Source organism: Heteronotia binoei, chromosome 4 (genome assembly GCF_032191835.1).
Source record: "Heteronotia binoei isolate CCM8104 ecotype False Entrance Well chromosome 4, APGP_CSIRO_Hbin_v1, whole genome shotgun sequence".
Lineage (NCBI taxonomy): Eukaryota > Metazoa > Chordata > Lepidosauria > Squamata > Gekkonidae > Heteronotia > Heteronotia binoei.
In genome coordinates, this window is record NC_083226.1 from 155,275,949 (window position 1) to 155,295,256 (window position 19,308).

At 47.7% G+C, this 19,308-nt stretch overlaps 1 protein-coding gene across 2 annotated transcripts in view; it reads right to left on the reverse strand.

Annotated features, from left to right (window-relative positions):
• The window catches only part of EGFLAM (EGF like, fibronectin type III and laminin G domains), a 168,865-nt gene extending 152,553 nt beyond the window's left edge, over positions 1–16,312 (reverse strand). Inside the window, exon 1 of one of the 2 annotated variants that reach the window (XM_060236057.1) lies at positions 15,990–16,312. In XM_060236057.1, the coding sequence (XP_060092040.1) occupies positions 15,990–16,101 (112 nt within the window). In that variant the 5' untranslated portion in view covers positions 16,102–16,312. The remainder of the gene's footprint in view (positions 1–15,989) is intronic. The other variant, XM_060236059.1, reaches the window with a different exon arrangement.
• Positions 16,313–19,308: the final 2,996 nt, after the last annotated feature.

The window sequence follows — 19,308 nt, forward strand, 5'->3', positions numbered from 1 at the left end:
TGCTTCTATGCTGCCAGACGGACCACCAACAGATAAATAGAAGATCTAATGTAATCTGATCTGCCTATGCTTTAAGATTCTGTATAGCACTAATATTTTGTTTTAAATTGTAAATTGTTTGTTTTATCAGTTTATACCTGTAACTGAGATTGTTGGTTTTATTGTGACTGTCATGCTACAGAATGGCCACAAGGCATACCATAAATCCAAGCTAGGGTTGCCAACTTTCAAGTGGTGGCTGGAGATCTCCTAGAATTACAGCTGATCTCCAGGTGACAAAGACCTTTACCCCTGGAGAAAATGGATGATTTGGCAGGTAGACTCTACAACAGGGGTGGCCAAACGTGTTTAATGTAAGAGCCACATAGAATAAATGTCAGATGTTTGAGAGCTGTGAGACATGAACATCAGATGTTGGAGGGAGGGAAGGAAGGAAGGAGGGAGGGAAGGAAGGAGGGAAGGAAGGAAGGAAGGAAGGAAGGAAGGAAGGAAGGAAGGAAGGAAGGAAGGAAGGAAGGAAGGAAGGAAGGAAGGAAGGAAGGAAGGAAGGAAGGAAGGAAGGAAGGAAGGAAAATGAGTCAGGAGAGGGAAGAAGTGGAAAAAAGCAACTTTAACTTTAAATGCATTCTCCAAGCTGCTGGCTAGCTGGGCTTTGAGAAGTGATTTAAAGAGAGAAATGTCTTCTCCAAGCTGGCAAGAGGGGTAATGGGGGTTTCAAGTGCCACACAATTTGTATGAAAGAGCCACATGTGACTCCCAGGCTGCAGTTTGGCCACCCCTACTTTACGACATTATATCCAACTGATGTCCCTCCCCTCCCCAAACTCTACCCTCTCCACTAAACCCCTAAAATCTCCAGGAATTTCCCAACCCTGAGCTGGAAACTGTAATCTAAGCAGATCTGACCCAGTGAAGTCCCTGAATGAGAGACATCCTAGAACCCATATTATCTATGGCTGAATGGTACCTTGGACTTCCCAGACTTGTATGTGTGTGAATTGCCATCAAGCTGCTTTAGATGGCAACCTTTTGGCAACCTTATGAATTAATAACATACAAAATGTCCTATCATTAACTGCCTTGCTCGGGTCTTGCAAACTGAGGGCCATGGCATCCTTGATTGAGTCAATCCACCTCAAGTTGGGTCTTCCTCTGTTCGTACTGCCTCTGACTTTTCCTAGCATCATGATCTTTTCCGGTGAGTCTTCTCTTCTCATGATGTGACCAAACTACAACAGTCACCATTTAGCCATTTTGGCTTCTAGGGAAGACATCAGAATTGATTTGATCTAGAACCTCCTTAGAGGCCTTCTTGACAGTCCATGGAATCTGTAAAAGTCTCCTCCGACACCAGACCAACTCCAACACAACTCGAGACGTGACAGAGAGATGACATTGGCAGAGATAGCTCCAGTCTTTCCCTCTGCCTTCCCCTTAAACCCTTGCTTCAATAAAGATGCACTAAATTTAACTCTGAACACCAACAGACCATGATCTCTCCTGTCAATTCTGATTCCCAATCTAGTATACCACAAGTTTTGGAAGTAACAGAATTATAGAGAAATCTAGAAGTCAGTTTTTAGAAGCAAGCCTCCTTTTTCCTATCCAGAATCTTTTTTTGTTTTCTTTCTCCCCCTTTAATTAGAGTAAGCTAATGGCCATTTAATTCACAAATGCTGTCTCTTCCATTTATCCCAGTACTTAGGAGCAATTGAGCTAACCAGGGATCATGGAACTAGATCCTTGAGGTCAGGCTAGTAAAATTAGCCATCTGTCCAATAAAAGCTTAGACTCACAGCCTGTTCTGAAGCATTAAAGGTTCCCACTGTGCCGTTTTGCACAACAGCAAACAACCAAAGCTATGACTCAGCTCAAAATAACTTTTTAAACTACAATTTCATCAAATTATCAAGAGAGAGAAAAACGTAATGACAGATTTTACCTTTGCAAGCAAGCTATGCCATGGAGCAAAACACGAAGGGAAAAAAAAATATTAACAACAATTAGACTGGAAATAAAGTTTGGTAAATTGGATAAGTCAGATCAAAAAACGGGTTGGAGTCAATTAATGAAAACTCCTCCTGACTTCTGAAGCCAAGCTGTCACTTTATAAACCTCTTTCTCTCGAGTAATCTCGCAGACAAACTGGAATTCAAAGGGGCTATTCAAGATGAAGCGTTTGCAGGCTTGGCAGATGTTGTTTTCCTTGCTGCAGACAGCAGGAGGACAAGAAAAAGGTTACACTTATTCCTAAACCTTAGTCAGTGCCTATGAAAATTGGATGATTCAGCAAATCCATAAGTGAAACTGTTAAGTCTTGCCCTTCTTCACTAAGCCTAGGCCTAACCCAGTCTTCTGTCTCAGCCACACGCCGAAAGAAACTCAAAAGGCACTGCGTGAGGCAACAGCCATGCTCCACTACTTGCCCCCATCAATAACTTACCGCTGTTATTAGTTACTGACTTCATTTCTTCTCTCCCCCCACCCCATCAGCAATGGGAACCCAATGCAGCTTATAAAGTATGTAGGTTTTTTATTGTAGGTATTTTATTGATATGTAGGTTTTTTAATTATTATTGTTATATGTTATGATCCGCCTTGAGCCCGTTTACAGGAAAAGGCAGAATATAAGCCTACTAAATAAATAAATATCATTTTTTGCTCCTCCATTTTATCTTCACAACTCTGTGAGATAGGCTAGGCCAAGAATGTGTGACTGGCCTAAGGTCACCCAGCGAGCTTCCATGGCAGAGTGAGGATGTGAACCAGTGTCTCCTCTAACCACTTCACCACACTCTCTCTCCTAATGTTCCTTCTGAAAGCCAGCTCCTTCCTTCTCTTCACAGACTCCTTCCAGATCATTTGAATTCCCTGGATGCTTTATGTTGGGCAAGCGTTTGCCACCGATTTTACATTCAACAGGATGTTGCAGCTGATACTGATTCCCTGACAAGAGTAAACCGTGTGATTGGCAGAACCATCCTAAGCGCACGTACTGCCTCCTAAATCCATTGAAATCAAACGGCTTAGAACGGTGGAACTCGGCTGTGGATTGGCTTGCAAGATAACAAGGGGTTGGAGCCTACCAGCCATTCTACACAATCTTACCTGATTTCCCTACTTAATTAAAATAAACTTTTAAAGTGTTTCAGTAAAAGTCAGGATTATTTCCCAAATAAACCTGGGTCAGGTCAGAGGCATGCTTTGGAACATTGCAGGTGTGTGTAGGCGTAGTTTCAAGGTATGTAGGGACAAGACACTTAGACCTCCACCTACACACATACACCCATTTTCCTGACCCAGAGAGCCACTGCAAATGTATGGACAGGTGCATGTTGGTTTCTCCAATGGAGCAAACTGTGACTTTCAGTCGGCAACATGGTGCAAAATCTTCTCCCTGGGGTTATGGTTTGCCCTGGGCCCCCTGGGAAGTGCAGAAGCCCCCTAAAATGTATGTGACCCAACCCAAAGACATCTAAAGGAAAAACAGAATGCAGCGACTGGAACATAACACAGTAACTGGAAAACCATCCCAAATTAATCAGAATAAAAAATGTGTTTAGGTTCTCTATAGTAGCGTCTTCACACTAAGCACCTCTTCACATGTGATCCATCCCCAACTAGAGTCTAATTAAAAGCCACATTTCAAGATCAGTTAGAATGATTCACTAATACTGTTGGTTTGCTGCAAAGCCCTGGAACTTGAAACTTGTATTCGTAAGTGAGCAATCTAACCCTAGAATCCATCTTCTTAAAAATACTGTCTATTTAACATGTAATCAAAGCTATCATTCGTCATGTTCTCATACAATTCCCAATCATTTCACTCAAGCTTGAAAAGGAGACATCTCCAAAGCAGCATACTCGGAGTCTGGTGACCTAATGTTGTGAGCGTCTGTTGGATGTACATGAACACACATGAAGCTGCCTTATACTGAATCAGTGCATGAATCAGTACTGTCTACTCAGACTGTCAGCAGCTGTCCCCGGTCTCTTACAGCCATAACATATTGCCTTATCCTTTAACTGGAGATGCTGGGGATTGAACCTGGGACTTTGTTGTGTCTTGCATTCCGTCCCCGGAAAATATAGCACAGCGTACCTGCGGGTGGCAACCGGAAGGGACGAAGGCAGCCACCTAAGAGGATCAGTGGCGGGAAGTTTAACTGGTCAGGATTGGACCTGAACAGAAAGAGGGTTGTTCCGGGTAATGTATATAAGAGGGGACCCGGCCCCGCCATCTTCCTCTTGTGATGTACTCGCCAATAACGTATGTTGTGTTCTAATCATCTATAAGTCCAGTACGTTACAGACCTTCTGCATAAAAAGCAGATCGCTTTCTTGTTGAGCCACAGTCCCTAATTCAGGGGTGGCCAAACTATGGCTCGAGAGCCACATGTGGCTCTTTCACACATATTGTGTGGCTCTCAAAGCCCCCACTGCACCGTCAGCTGGCTTGGAGAAAGCATTTGTCTCTTTACGTCACTTTTCCAAGCCAAGCCAGTGGCCTGGAGAATGCATTTAACATTAAAGTTGCTTGCTTACCACCTCTCCCTCCCTCCTCCATCTATTTTCCTTCCTTCCTTCCCATCTTGCAGCTCTCAAACACCTAACATTCATGTATTGCGGAGCTCAGATATCCGACGTTCATTCTTCGTGGCTCTTACATTAAGTTTGGCCACCCCTGCCCTAGTTTGTAATTTGCAAGCACATGTATTATTTCAATGTATATGTATTCACAAAAAAGGGGGAAGGTTGCCCAGGGTGCTCTGAATCTGGTCTTCCAACTATTTCAGTATTTCAAGCACCAAATGCTGCCCCTGATCCCCATGCAAAAGTCTTGATTGACGTCAGCAAGGGATCTGCCACAGATCAAAGAAGCCCAGATTCTGAGAGGGCTTTTATGTTTTTTAAAGTGCCCCCTTTCAAGAGCCCCCAGAAAGTTTACAGAAGTGCCACTCCATGAAAGCCCCATCAGTGCGGTTTAATGGAGTGACTGTCTGCTCCCTTCTGGCTGCACTCATTCATTCAGCATGAAAATCCTCATTGTGTTAACATCCCAGATGCTCCACGAGGTTCAATTCCTGCAGTCACCCAATAAGTTCAGGCCGCTTCAGCCAGAGCATACGTAGTTCATCCAGTGAAAACTGGCGGACAATCAGCATGGACTTTTGGCCCTGACAACAACAACAAAAACCACACCAAGTAAGAATACATACACATATCTACCTAGCAACTGAAGATCCACCTCATGCAGCTGATGTAGCCCACAAAAAAAATGTGCCAAACTGCAATGGATTAAAATGGCTGCCCAACTGGAATTTTTCCTTTGTGCATATATACCAGCCTTGATGTAATGCTTAAGTTGAGGATTTCCCAGATCTCAGCTCTCAGGTTAGGGTTGTCAGGTTCCCTTTGGCCACTGGTGGTGAACAAGGAGGTAGAGTTGCCAGATCCATATTGCAAAACTCCTGAAGATTTGGGGACGGAATCTGAGATGGACAGGGGTACAATGTCATAGAATCCTCCCTCTACAACATCCATTTTCTCTGGGGAACTGATCTCTGTAGTTTGGAAATAAGCTATAATTTCAAGGGAACCCCAGGTCTCAACTGGAAAGCTGGCTTTTCTGCCTCTGGAACTTGGCTTTAAAAGCCATTCAGACCTAAGACTCAAGAAGCAATAATACAGAACACAAATACTTCCAAGTATCTCCAGAGTGCATTTCTCTCCCTACAAGGCAACCACAGTTGAACACATGAATCCACCTTCTATCATGTCTGATTATCCAAGTCAACACTGACCACTCCTACCTGTAGGGTCCTTCTGGATCTCAAGCTGAGGCTTCTTATACCATCTAGGGAAATGTGGGGATTGAACCAGGGATTTTCCACATGCAAAGCAGATGCTCTACCAATGAGCCACAACCCCACAGTCATGAGGTGTGGAGGCGGGAAAGGGATTATACCAGAGGTCTTAAACATATGGCCTGAGAGCCAAATCAGGCCCCCAGGGGGCTCGTATCAGCTCCCCGAGCAACTGGTTCCTGTCTGCTTCCTTCTCCCTTTCTCTGGCTTCCTTCTGCATCTCAGCTTGCTTTGCAAGGCTTGCTCCATCACACAGGAGCTACAGAGCAAAAACTCGATTTTCTCCATTGGTTGAAGCTCTTCTCCTCTTGGTTCCCTGGGAAGGGAGAAAAAGAGCCAGAGCTTCCTTTGCCCAGTTCCCTGGATCCCACAGGAGAAATAGAAAGCACCTTTAAGACCAACAAGTGCTAATGGTTTAAGCATGTTTTAAGGGTTTTTTTTTTAAAATTTCTTAATCACGTTTGTCCATGTCTTTTAACAAGTTCATCTCTCTGCTATCTAAACAGGGACACACATGGCTCAGCCAACACAGCCTGGCCTGGTCCAACAAGGTCTCATTTATGTCAGATCCAGCCCTCATAACAAATGAGTTTGACACTCCTGGATTATACAGATCTGGCTGTGGTGCTGGATAAAGGGGGGTGGACGGACCCTGGTTGGGGAAACATGTTGAAAATGCCTCCACCAGTACGCAGCTGTAAACCCAGCGTGGTGTAATGGGTCAAGTGTTAGACCAGAGACCCAAGTATGAATCCTACTTTCTTGCGGAAGCTCTGTGGGTGACTATGGGCCAGTTACACACTCTCACCCTAACCTACCTCACAAGACACATTCTTAGGCTTCCCAATCCCCAGGTCCCAGCGGGGGATCCCCCGGTTTTACAGGCTTTTCCCCTCCCCCAGCCAGCTGGCCGGCAGGGGAAGCCCCTCCCCCACAGCCATTATGCACCTCCATGAACAATTCCCATAGGGAATGATGGGGAATTGATCTGCGGGTATCGGGGGCTCTGGGGGGCTGTTTTTTTGAGGTAGAGGCGCCATATTTTCAGTATAGCATCTAGTGCCTCACCCCAAAATACCCCCCAAGTTTCAAAAGGATTGGACCAGGGGGTCCAATTCTACGAGCCCCAAAAGAAAGTGCCCCTATCTTTCATTATTTTCTATGGAAGGAAAGCATTTTAAAAGGTGTTCTGTCCCTTTAAATGTGATGGCCAGAACTCCCTTGTTCAATTCTGCTTATCACACCCTTGCTCCTGGCTCCGCATCCAATGTCTCCTGGCTCCACCCCCAAAGTCCCCAGATATTTCTTGAATTGGACTTGGCAACCCTACACATTCTCACTCTAACCTACCTCACAGGACACACTCTCACCCTAACCTGCCTCACAGGGCTGTTATGAGAATACCGTGGTTATGGGACGGAGTTATTTCGCCCGGGTTATGGGACGGAGACAGTACTTGTTGCCCTGGTAGATGATCTCCAACGGCATCTGGATCAGGGCGGTGTGGCGGTGCTGATGTTGTTCGACCTGTCGGCCGCGTTCGACACAGTCGACCATCGGCTTCTGACCCGCCGCCTCGCCGATGTAGGGGTGAGGGGGTCTGCCTTACAATGGCTCTCCTCCTTCCTCGAGGATCGGGGACAAAGGGTGGCAATTGGGGGCGAGCGGTCCCAGAGGCGCACACTGGATTGTGGAGTGCCTCAGGGGGCAGTTCTCTCACCAATTTTATTTAATATCTATATGCGCCCCCTTGCCCAGATTGCCAGGAGACATGGACTTGGGTGCCATCAATATGCAGATGACACCCAACTCTATCTGCTAATGGACGGTCGGCCTGACTGCGTCCCAGAGAACTTAGACCGGGCTCTGCAGGATTTGGCAACCTGGTTGAGGAGGAGAGGGCTGAAACTGAATCCAGCGAAGACAGAAGTCCTCTGTCTGGGTCGGGGCGCTCGGGGAGGGGAAATACCTCTCCGGGTTAGGAGTTAGGAGTTTTACTGGAGCCTGCATTATCAATGGAGGCCCAGATTGCAGCCACTGCCAAGTCAGCCTTTTTCCATCTAAGGCGGGCAAAGCAGTTGGCTCCCTTCCTAGAGCGCCAAGATCTGGCAATGGTGCTTCATGCAACGGTCACCTCGAGACTGGATTACTGTAATGCCCTCTACGTGGGGCTGCCTCTGTACCGAACCCGGAAGCTGCAGCTGGTGCAGAACGCAGCAGCTAGACTGTTGTTAGGGCTTCCTAAATGGGAGCACATACAGCCTGGGCTGCGCGAACTGCACTGGCTGCCAGTCATATACCGGGTTCGTTACAAAGTGCTGGTCATTACCTTTAAAGCCCTATATGGTCGAGGACCTGTCTACCTTAGGGACCGTCTCTCCCCACATGAACCCCAGAGAGCACTGAGGTCAGCCGGGAAAAACTTGCTGACTATCCCCGGACCAAGAGAGGTGAAGCTGCAAAGTACCCGTAACCGGGCCTTCTCCTCTATAGCCCCGAGCCTATGGAACCAACTTCCAGAGGAAATGCGGGCCCTGCGGGACCTTAAACAGTTCCGCAGGGCCTGCAAGACCTTCCTCTTCCGACTGGCGTTCGCTGATGAAAACGGAAATTGCTAAGGAAACCGCCATCATAAACATAAACAGCAAACATAGCATTAGCACTTATTAATTTTAATTTAATCAACTTTTAAAGCCTACGTAGAATTTTAATTAAAATGTTTACAATGTTTAAATGTATTTTTATCTATTTCCGTATAACTAAACTTAAATTGTGTTGTTAGCCGCCCTGAGCCTGCTTCGGCGGGGAGGGCGGGATACAAATAAAATTTTGTTGTTGTTGTTGTTGTCGTGGAGGAGAAAAGAATGATGTAAGATCCACTGGGTCCCTACTAGGGGAAAAGGTGAGATAAAAATCAAGAAAATAATAAATATGGGGGGAGCACCAGAGCCTCAATCCACATCAGGCTCCCATTCCTGGTAAATACTTTTTGCGATTCAATTACACAACAGGAGAGACAACCACAAATGCCTGGTGTCACAAGCAGCTGGCCCTGGGGACACAGCGATACCATGACCAGGCCAAGCTGTGGTTTTGAGAAGAACAAGGAATCCAACTCTGCTAACAAATCTATGCAAGCAGTAAATCCCTCCATTGGCCAAAATGGCCTTCCCCCCCCTCCCCCCAATCATTTCCCCCCGTAACTTACCTGACCTGGATATCTTAGACTAGCCTGATCTCAGCAGATCTCAGAAACGAAGCAGAGTTGATCCCGGTTAGTATTTGGATTGGAGACCCCCAAGGAATTCAGGGTTTCAGTGTGGAGGCAGGCAACGGCAAACTACCTCTGAACATCTCTTGCCTTGCGGTTGCCATACTCAGTTGTGACTTAATTGCACTTTCCACCACAAGTTACTTCTTTTAGCTGTGCGTTGAGGTACTGCTGACTGTTTTGTTTTTTTTAGGTTGCTGTTTTCAAGTCTGTTATATCCATACTATGTTACATCTGATGGTATTTGCTAGGTTTGTATTACTTTCAGTGGAAAAATGGACTGCAAAACAACAAAATCAGCAAACAACGGAACAAAATATTTTTCAGGAACGACAGTTGAATAAACAGACAATATTGCCAATCACATTCCGCAGGTCTAAAAATGGCTTTCTTTCTTATTTATTCTCATCCTAAACCACACTGCCCGTGTGGGTAAAAGCCCTGTGAAAAAGCTAATAGGAAGGAAAGTGTGTTCGGAAAACCTGCAGTCTTCTGCTCAGAGTTCTCCATCCCCAGAAAACCCTCCCTTCATAGACACTGTAAGCTTTTTTGTGGCATCGGCAGCCATGACACCAATCCCTACCAATAGCTCAGATCTATCCACATGCCTACCAACCAACACAATTTACACGAAGAAAAAGATGCAAAAACCAGCCTGGAAGCACATCAATGTCAATGCAGGCATTCATAGGGGGATCCAACAGTCAACCTAGCTGCTGTCTGGAAACACAACTGAGTGACGGTGAAGAGCCTGGGGAAATGCGGACCTGTTCCCCAATGCTTTGGCATACATTGTTTGCCATGCAAGGATGCACGCATCTCTCAAACATATTCCATTCCCACTATTTGATGGGCTTTTCACTAGAGCAATTAGGGATGCCATAAGCCTTGCAGACAGCAAGTTCAACAGGAGACCTGTTGGGACTGCTGTGGCTGTCAGTGGGATGGTCCTCACATCTCCCTGACTTCCTGTGATCAGCCTCGGACAGTTGCCCAGCAAGGGCAGCTGCAGTGGGTGTCTGCTAGGGAGACGTGCAAGATGTCCTGTCAAGCAAGAGCAATGGACTGCGGGTAGGGGTCTGCCCGATTAACAGGGTTTGGCACTATGGAAAGGCAAATGGCTCACTGAGGGGTTGGGTCTTTGCTTATGACCAGTGCGCAGTCTAGGAGCTTAGCCAACAAGGGTTCAAGCATTCTGAAAAGCAATAATAATATCAGGGCTTTTTTTGTAGCAGGAACTCATTGCACATTAGGCTACACCCCTCCCCCCCCCCATGTAGCCAATCCTCCAAGAGCTTACAATAGGCCCTGTGAGAAGAGCCCTGTAAGCTCTTGGAGGATTGACTACATCAGGGGGGTGTAGCCTAATATGCAAAGGAGCTACTGCTACAAAAAAAGCCCTGATAATACCTCTATTTACCTGTAAGGAAATCTACTTTTCTTCCTCATCAAGAAAAATAGGGGCTTCCTTAAATTTGGATACAAGTTATAGTTATGGGTGGAAAGTATCACCAAGTGCCATCAAGTCGCAGTTGACTTCTAGCAATCCTTTGGAGTTTTCAGGGCAAGAGATGTTCAGAGGTGATTTGCCTTTTGCCTGCTTCTACATTGCAACCCTGAACTTCCTTGATGGTCTCCATTCCAAATACTATCCTGGGCCAATTTTGCTTACCTTCCAAGATCTAATGACATTGGGTTGATGTCTTGGGTCAGCCTGATCAAACTGGCCCTGACGAGGATGGCAGCGATCTGGAAACACCTGACATTGGACTCTACCTGCCTCCTTTGGTTGACAATGGGGGTTCTGAAAGCTTCTGCCACCCCTTCAATGGAGGGACCAGTACCCACAACTTGGGCTCAAAGCTCAGATGTCATCTCCCATGCTTCCTCACTCCTTTTGTCCTCAGAGCCACAGGAACACCGGTGGCGAAGGGCATGGCTTGAGTTGCAGGACATGACATAGCACAAGTTTGGCAGCTCAACAACTCCTGGAGCTAACAAACTAGGTTGCTCAGCCTCTCAGGAGCTCAACTCAGCCCAGCTGCACATCTAACATAAAGGCAGAGGCTAGGCATGGAAGCAACTTGTCTCCACCTGCCTGGTCTTGCAACCACAGCCTTGGAACTCCACTCCTGTGACTTTTGGGCCAGTCCTGGACTTTGATCTCAGACTCCCTCTGCTTGGTTCCACGTGCAACCCTGGAGTGTAAGACCCTGCTTTCTGGGCCACACTTTGAACTGGACTATGCTTTCGGGTACTCGAACTCTGGACTGACTTTTCACTCTGACTCCAAACTCTGGCTTGAACTGAACCTAGACTCTGACAGCTAGCCTGGGCCATCTGGGTCAGGCTAATCACAGTATGCACAGTAATAAAAATCTTTGTGGAATAACTTTTTCTTCTTAGTGGGATCATCTTACCTGTGGGGTTTTCGTCTCTTTTTTTTAAAATAAAATTCTTTAATTAACATATTTTCAAACTTACAGACATAATATTAGGATATAAATTAAATATTTTGCCAGTTTGTTGTATATTTCAACATATCCCATCATTTTACAAAAAAAGAAAAAACAACTCGAACAATATTATTTGTAAATAAAAGCTTTGCTTACTGTTAATACATTTCACAGCGCTTAACTGTCCGCATTTTAAATCTAATGTCTGTTTTCATAATTAAACCCATGCATTAAAAGTATACTAAACTTTTATAATACTGATTTTTCGGTATAATGTTTTGTTCTGCCATGTAATTTATTAAAGGATACCGCACTGCTACAAATTTGCTTTGATATTGCTCTTCAAAAGAGTTAATCAATATGTAAGTTATTTTCTGCATTATAAAGAAGTCCCATATTTTTTCGTGCCATTGATGTAACGTTGGTAGGGAGTGGTGTACCCACTTAGCTGCTAGGGTGAGTCTTGCTGTTGATAAAAGTATCATAAGTAACTCTGCTTTAGCTTTATTCTGTATGCTAGTTACTTCCTTGTTTAATAGCATATTTTCAGGCATACAATCAAATTTGCATCCTGTGATTTCCATAATTTGGTGATTAATTTTATGCCAAAAGCTTTGAATTTTTCTGCAAGACCACCAAGTATATATATATAATCTGCCTGATCCCCACAGTTTTTGCGACATAGTGGTTTGTATTTTTTATTTATTTTATTCATTGTTTTGGGAGGGAGAAATCATCATATTAATGTTTTGATGGATTGATATCTTATACTAAATATACTAGGCTAGAGGTTAGACCTTTCAAGGTCCATGTCTTCCCATTCTTCTGGTGTAAATTCTTTTTTGCAATCATTGTGCCATTGCTTTTGGTAGCTGGTAGTTTTTTCTTCTGCAGATTTGATTAATATTCTGTATATGTTAGACATCATTCCTTTTACACCTCCTAACAGCACAATCCAGAGAGGGGATGCGGAAAGTCTTTGGGGAGCAGATGAGCCACTACGTGGGTGCAGGAAGAGTTTGCACTGATGGACGACCGGCAACGCCACAGCGGAGGGGAGTTACGTGGGCGGGGGGCCACCCGAGTGCCGCTCTGCATGAGGGCAGCGGCACCTGAGGGCTGCACCCAAGTGTGGGCGGAAGTGAGGCGAAGCGCGGCGTTCAAGCGGAGGAGGGGGTGGAGTTGGCGGTGAGGCCAGGCTTAGGTGGCTTCCTAAGCAGTTTGGCCCATGACACACACCCCCCCAGGCGCAACGTTATGCCAGCAAAAATAGCAGCGTGTCCCATAGGCACTCATTGAAACCAAAAATAAAGGTCGTCTCCGCCACTGCGGAAGGGTGTGAGGGGATTGACGGCTTCTCCGTGGTCCCGTGCGGACTTGCCTTGCCCCCACCCCCACCTTGCCACCAAACCAGGCTTCTCGTGCGCACATGCCCAGCCTCACTCCTGTTCCCTCCCTGTGTTGGTGGGACGTCTCTCCTTTGCCTTTGATGGTCTGCCCATCATTGGCTCTGTTCTCTGTTTGGGGGCAGGTTGGGGATGGCTATCAGCCTCTCTGGGGTCACCTCTCTCCATCCCTGACTGTCATGAGCCGCGGCACATGTGCCAGGACAGGCCAATGGGGGGGGGGGGCGGGCTGGCCTTTAGCTCCGGCTTCCTCCACCTCCCTTGCATGCCTACACCAGCGGCGTTGCCATGGCGACGGTCTCCCTCACAGCAAGCTACGCCTCTCCCCTCCCCATGCTCCAGCAAGCCGAAGTCCTCAGGAAGTCTACTAGTGGTCAGCAGCTACACCACAGCCGGCCACCACTTATGTCTGGATTGGGCTGCCCGTGTCTTTTAATATAAAGTTCAAATTCAGTTAATGGTCCTCTACCACCCCACCTCCCACACATAACTGTGCTAGCCATTTAAACAAAGAAGCAACTCAATCGCTTAAAGGCAGTTCCGAAACACTAGTGACAAATTGGTGGGTACAAACCAGTTACAGAAAACACTTTATTATAATCTTTTACACAGACCTTATTATAGGACTGAAAGGGAACAGAAAATAAAAGAGAAGAATTACACAAAACAACCCAAAATATTAAATAACAGCAAGAGATTGTATGCATGGCTATTCATTCATGCAACACAAATATGTCCTCGTATGCTCAATATTCTTTATTGTCAATAATGATGCACTGGATTAGGCTGAAAACTATAAACTGGTGACTACAGAGCAAGCCCCACTGAACTCAATGGGACTTGCTTCAGAGTAAATGTGCAGAGGCTCAGACTTCATGAGTTTGAAGCCCACACGAGAAACTCATGCTTAGTTTGAAGAACTGAAGATTGGCGTAGTTTTTTAATAAATATCCCAAACATCATCATAAAGAAAAAAGATCTGCTATTTCTTAGGGGCAATAAAAGAAGGGCAACGCGGCGTGAACCCAAGTTAATAGCAATACACAGGTAAGCAAGTATCAGAAAAACAGGTCAGCCACAGATCCGAGCAAGAGGTCAAATTTGACTCTTTCTCTAGATGTTTTTAAAGAACAGCTTAACCGAATGAGGCTGAAATTGCTTCCTATATTTACAATTCACTATTCAATTCAATGGGACAGATGCCGCAAGAAGTCACTGCACCCAAAAGTTAAATCTTGAGCCACTGTAAGCCATTCAGAACACCAATTCCTCCAGCAGACTGCACACGCAATCAGCTCATCTCAGCTGAGCTACAGAAGTCGAGAGGTTCCTGGCTTGGACCAAGCGAGCTGTGACACCTCTTTCCATCTGAACGATTCTCAGCTTCTCCAGCCGGACAGCACTTCTGTTAATGCCCATATCTGCGTTAGTAGCTGCAGAACGAGGCACTGATTGGTTAATTCCACTCAAGGCCCTATCCAATTAACACCCTGGCATTGTGCACAGCAAAGCGACAGAGAACATAACACTGTCTTTGCAAGCACACACATCGACTCTCGTGTTTGAAGTGAATGAAACAAAATTGGAGGCAACCCGCCCCAAGCGTTCAAGTTACTCGGAAAGACCTTCCCAGTTCAAGACAAGCCGCCTGCGGTCAAATAATAGCTGGGTAGTACAATGAGCAAGCTTTTAACAGCATGACTGCAGGGGGGAGAGTTAATTTTTCCACTGGAAGCCTCCTGAACCAATAAAATATTAACTATCCATAAGAGATACATCCAATAGAAAGGCTTGCAACAATAAGCACACCTATGCATCCACAGGATTAAATGAGAAAACCTTAAATAATTCACTACAGCCCACTTATTATACTGAGCATAAGCAGGATCTACTCTGGAGTGAAAGGATCGGGTCCCACTGTGTTAAGCTTCAGGCTGACCTTTCTTATAGCAACTGGTCTTCTACAGCCAGCCTGCTTCTCTCTCTCTCTCTTTTTTTCTGGCAAAGCTCCCTTGCCTTTAACAGCTGTACAACAGGCAGGAATTCAACAGGTTAAACCTTTTTCCAGCTTGGGGAGAAATGGCAGTTGTGGGAATTCTGCCTACCTGTTAAAGGGGGAAGGAGCTCTGCGTGGGGGCGAGGTGATGTCAGCCCTGCTGGTCATGCTCCAAGCAAACATATCATTTTGAAGACTGCAAGCATTTTTCCCTCACTCAAAGCCAGGTGTAAACTCTGAATTAAAGTCATGTTTTTCTACAGTGATCACTGATGCACATCTGCTAAGCAACACCCTGGCAAATATTAATACTAATAACATACAATAATAATGACGATAGTGGCTGAATTTAAGTTGAAAAACATAAAAAAATACTTTCTTTGACACAGGAACCAGAAATGAACCAAGGAACAACTGCTGAAGATCACATTCCTTCACACGATTTTTGATTGCCCTGGGGTTTTTTGTGGGGTTTTTTTGCTATCTGCTGTGGTCAGGATGGAATTTCAGGAGTTAGAATAGTCACCCGATGGTTCTTCTCGCAACAGGAACAAGAAACCTATTTTGGCCAATGTGGCTGAAATAAGAGGATGTTTTAAAGCCCGGGTAGGTCTCAAACCCTCCCCACCCCCGCCTTTTCTTCCAAGCGCCCAGTAATTGAGATCACATGGAATCCGTCTGCGCGTCTAACAGCTCTCTTCGGGACCCAACGGGAAAGGCCGGGGGGGGGGGGGGGATTGAGTGCACCGCTAAGGTTGATCCGGCAGGGGAAGGAGCCGCGCAGGGTCTGACTCCTCGCAGCACTGTGTTAAGCGTGACCCCCAAGGCTTGGGGTTCAAGTTTCGCCGCCCAGCCTGCACAAATCGACTCTGCTCCCCTCCGGCATTTTTTCTGATCTTTTCCCCCAAAGGCTGAAAGCGAGTTCGCCCGCCACGCTCCGAGGACAGCCGCCGAGCCGCGGTCTCCTTCTCCCCGCCCGCACCCCGGACTTACCTTGACTCCGCGGGATGTTCCTTCTGGCGGCCGTGAAGGGTCCGACGCAACAAGCCAAGAGGAGCCAAGCGAGGCGGCAGGAGCAATGCCGAGAGCGGCGGGCTAAATCCATCGGGGCTCCTCCGATCGGTTCAGCAACAACCAACAACAGCAGATGGAAGTTTGGGCAAGTTCAAGAGGCCGCCGCCTTCGCAACCCGAGGGCGCTCCAAACGAGAGCGGATGAGAGGAAGGGGGGGGGGGAACAGGAGGCAACGGCGAGTGCGGCGCCTGCGGAAGCCAGACAGCACTAAGCCCGGCTGGCGCGGAGCAGCAGAACTCGCCCAGGCGGGCTTGCGCGCACGCGACGGGGCGGAGAGACCCGCCCTGGGCTGGGATTAGAGGGCTCCTCCCGTCGCACAAGGCGCGCAGAGGCTCCAGCCGAGGGGACGAGGCGCCGCTAGAGCGGCTCCACTGCCGAGGGGGACTCCGGAGCCGGGAAAGAAGGAACCAGCCTAGCGAGCCTTTGCGCCGGCCGGCAGCAGAGCAATCCGCTAACGCCCCCTGCTGCGGAGCGCACTCGGCACACCCAGGACCGCGCGCTTTTGCGCCCTTCGCGGAGCTTCTCCCGGCCAGCTACAAGCGCCGCCCCTCTGGCTCTTAGCGGTGAGGAGGGAGAGAGCCATGCTCCGCCCCCGCCCCCTTCCCCCCCTCCGTGAGCCTCCTGGGGTCCCTTCCTCAACCATTTCCTTGACTGCCGGCTCGGGATTCCCAAGAACAGATTCCAAGCAATGCTCTTTCTCAGCTGCTGAGTCTTGTGAGCAAAAATTCTACTTTGTGAGCTGCTGGCATTAAAGCTGTGAGCTGTTGCATAAATTAGTGTGCTCTGGGGCTATCCTTCTTGAGCTAAGACAAAAATGTGTGAGCTGGAGGCTAAAAATCTCTGCGCTAGCTCATGCTAACTCAGCTTGGAGGGAACACTGATTCCAAGTACAGCTGGGGCAAGCACTTGCCAGTCTGGCTTCCGGCCGGGCCATGGGACGGAGACAGTGCTGGTCGCCTTGGTGGATGACCTCCAGCGGCAACTGGATCGAGGCGGCGTTGCGGTGCTGATGCTGTTAGACCTGTCGGCAGCATTTGACACAGTCGACCATCAGCTACTGACGTGCCGCCTCGCCGACATTGGGGTTGGGGGGTCGGCCTTACAATGGCTTTCCTCCTTTCTCCTGGGTCGGGGACAGAGGGTGGCCATCGGGGGCGAACGGTCCCGGAGGCGCACACTGGACTGTGGGGTGCCTCAGGGAGCAGTTCTCTCCCCGATGTTGTTCAACATCTATATGCGCCCCCTTGCCCAGATTGCCCGGCGGTTTGGGCTGGGTTGCCATCAATATGCAGATGACACCCAGCTCTATCTGTTAATGGACAGCCGCCCCGACTCCGCCCCAGGGAACCTCGACCGGGCTTTACAGGCTGTTGCAACGTGGCTTAGACTGAGTGGGCTGAAGTTGAACCCAGCGAAGACAGAGGTCCTTTGTGTGGGTCGCGGCGCACTGGGAGGGGGAATAGCTCTCCCGGCCTTCGACGGTGCGCCATTGAAAGCTGCGCACCAGGTAAAGAGCCTGGGTGTTCTACTGGAGCCTTCATTATCCATGGAGGCCCAGATAGCAGCCACTGCCAAGTCAGCATTCTTCCACCTGAAGCGGGCAAGGCAGTTGGCCCCTTTCCTTGAGCGCCGGGACCTCGCAACAGTGATCCATGCAACGGTCACCTCAAGATTGGACTACTGTAATGCCCTCTACTTGGGGCTACCTTTGTGCCAGACCCGGAAGCTGCAGCTAGTGCAGAACGCGGCTGCCAGGCTGTTGTTGGGACTCCCGAAAGGGGAACATATACGGCCGGGGCTACGTGGACTGCACTGGCTGCCGATTATATACCGTGTCCAGTACAAAGTGTTGGTCATTACCTTTAAAGCCTTATATGGCCGAGGACCCGCCTACCTGAGGGACCGTCTTTCCCCATACGAACCCTAGAGAGCACTGAGGTCAGCTGGGAAAAATATAATGGCTATCCCTGGGCCAAAAGAGATTAAACATCAAAATGTCAGAGCACGGGCCTTTTCAACCGCGGCCCCTGCCCTATGGAACCAACTCCCTGAGGAGGTGCGGGCCCTGCGGAACCTTGACCAGTTCCGCAGGGCCTGCAAGACCACCCTTTTTAAACTTGCTTACCCAGACTGCTGAAGAAGGCTGTTAATAAGGATCCGCCAATGCGGCTTAAAGATCTAGACCGCTGTGTATAAACTGGCAGAACTAGCGTCAAACATCATCAGCACTGTCAGACTAAACTATTTAATTGTATAGACTGGTTTTTAATGTTGTTAATGTTTTATATCGTTTTATATTGTCAAATTTAAAGGTTTTATTATATTGTATGTTATTGAGAAATGCTGTTAGCCGCCCTGAGCCTGTCGAGGCGGGGAGGGCGGGATACAAATAAAATTAAAAAAAAAAAAAGCAGCGGCACTGTCGAAAGCACCATGCTCTTCTCCTTTAAAATATGCTGGCCCTGAACAGCACTACTAAGCCTTTGAAGGCATGAAGCTGCCTCTTACACTGAATCAGACTATTGAGCTGTCAAGATCAGTGTTGCCTACTCTGACTGGCAGCCGCTCTCCAGGATAAGGGTCTTCCATATTACTCGCTTCCCCGTGCTTTTAGCTGGAGATGTGCTTGGCTTGAACCTAGTAGGACCTCCCCTACGCAGAGCAAATCTTGCACCACTGAGCCATGGTTCCTTACCTTCACTGCAAGACTGTGAGCAAAGTTAGGGTTGCCAGCCTCCGAGTGGTGGCTAGAGATCTCCTGGGATTCCTGATCTGCATGTGGCTGGCTGTGAGTCCCTTAACACCTAGACTCACTTTCAGATTGGGTGGCCTCAGCACATTGCAGCTGCTGCTAGAGAGTGGTCCCAAGATAGTAGAGTTGCCAACTTTTAGATGGGACCTAGAGGTCTTGCACCATTACAGCTGGTGTCCAGACAATAGAGATCAGTTCCTCTGGAGAAAATGGCTGCTTTGGAGGGTGGCCTCTATGGCGTGCCCTACTGAGGTCCCTCCCCAACCCCTGCCCTCTTCATCCTCCACCCCCCAAATCTCCAGGTATTTCTCAATTTGGAGCTGGTAACCCTCTCTCTGTTCTCACATTCAGGCTGAGAGATCATGATGAGACAAGGGCTCAGATGAATTTTATGCATTTTAAACTCTATTTTTCAAACTGGCTCTCATGCAAGTTGGTGGGCATTTTCATGAGACTTCTCAGCTTCCCTTGAACTGTTTGCAAGAC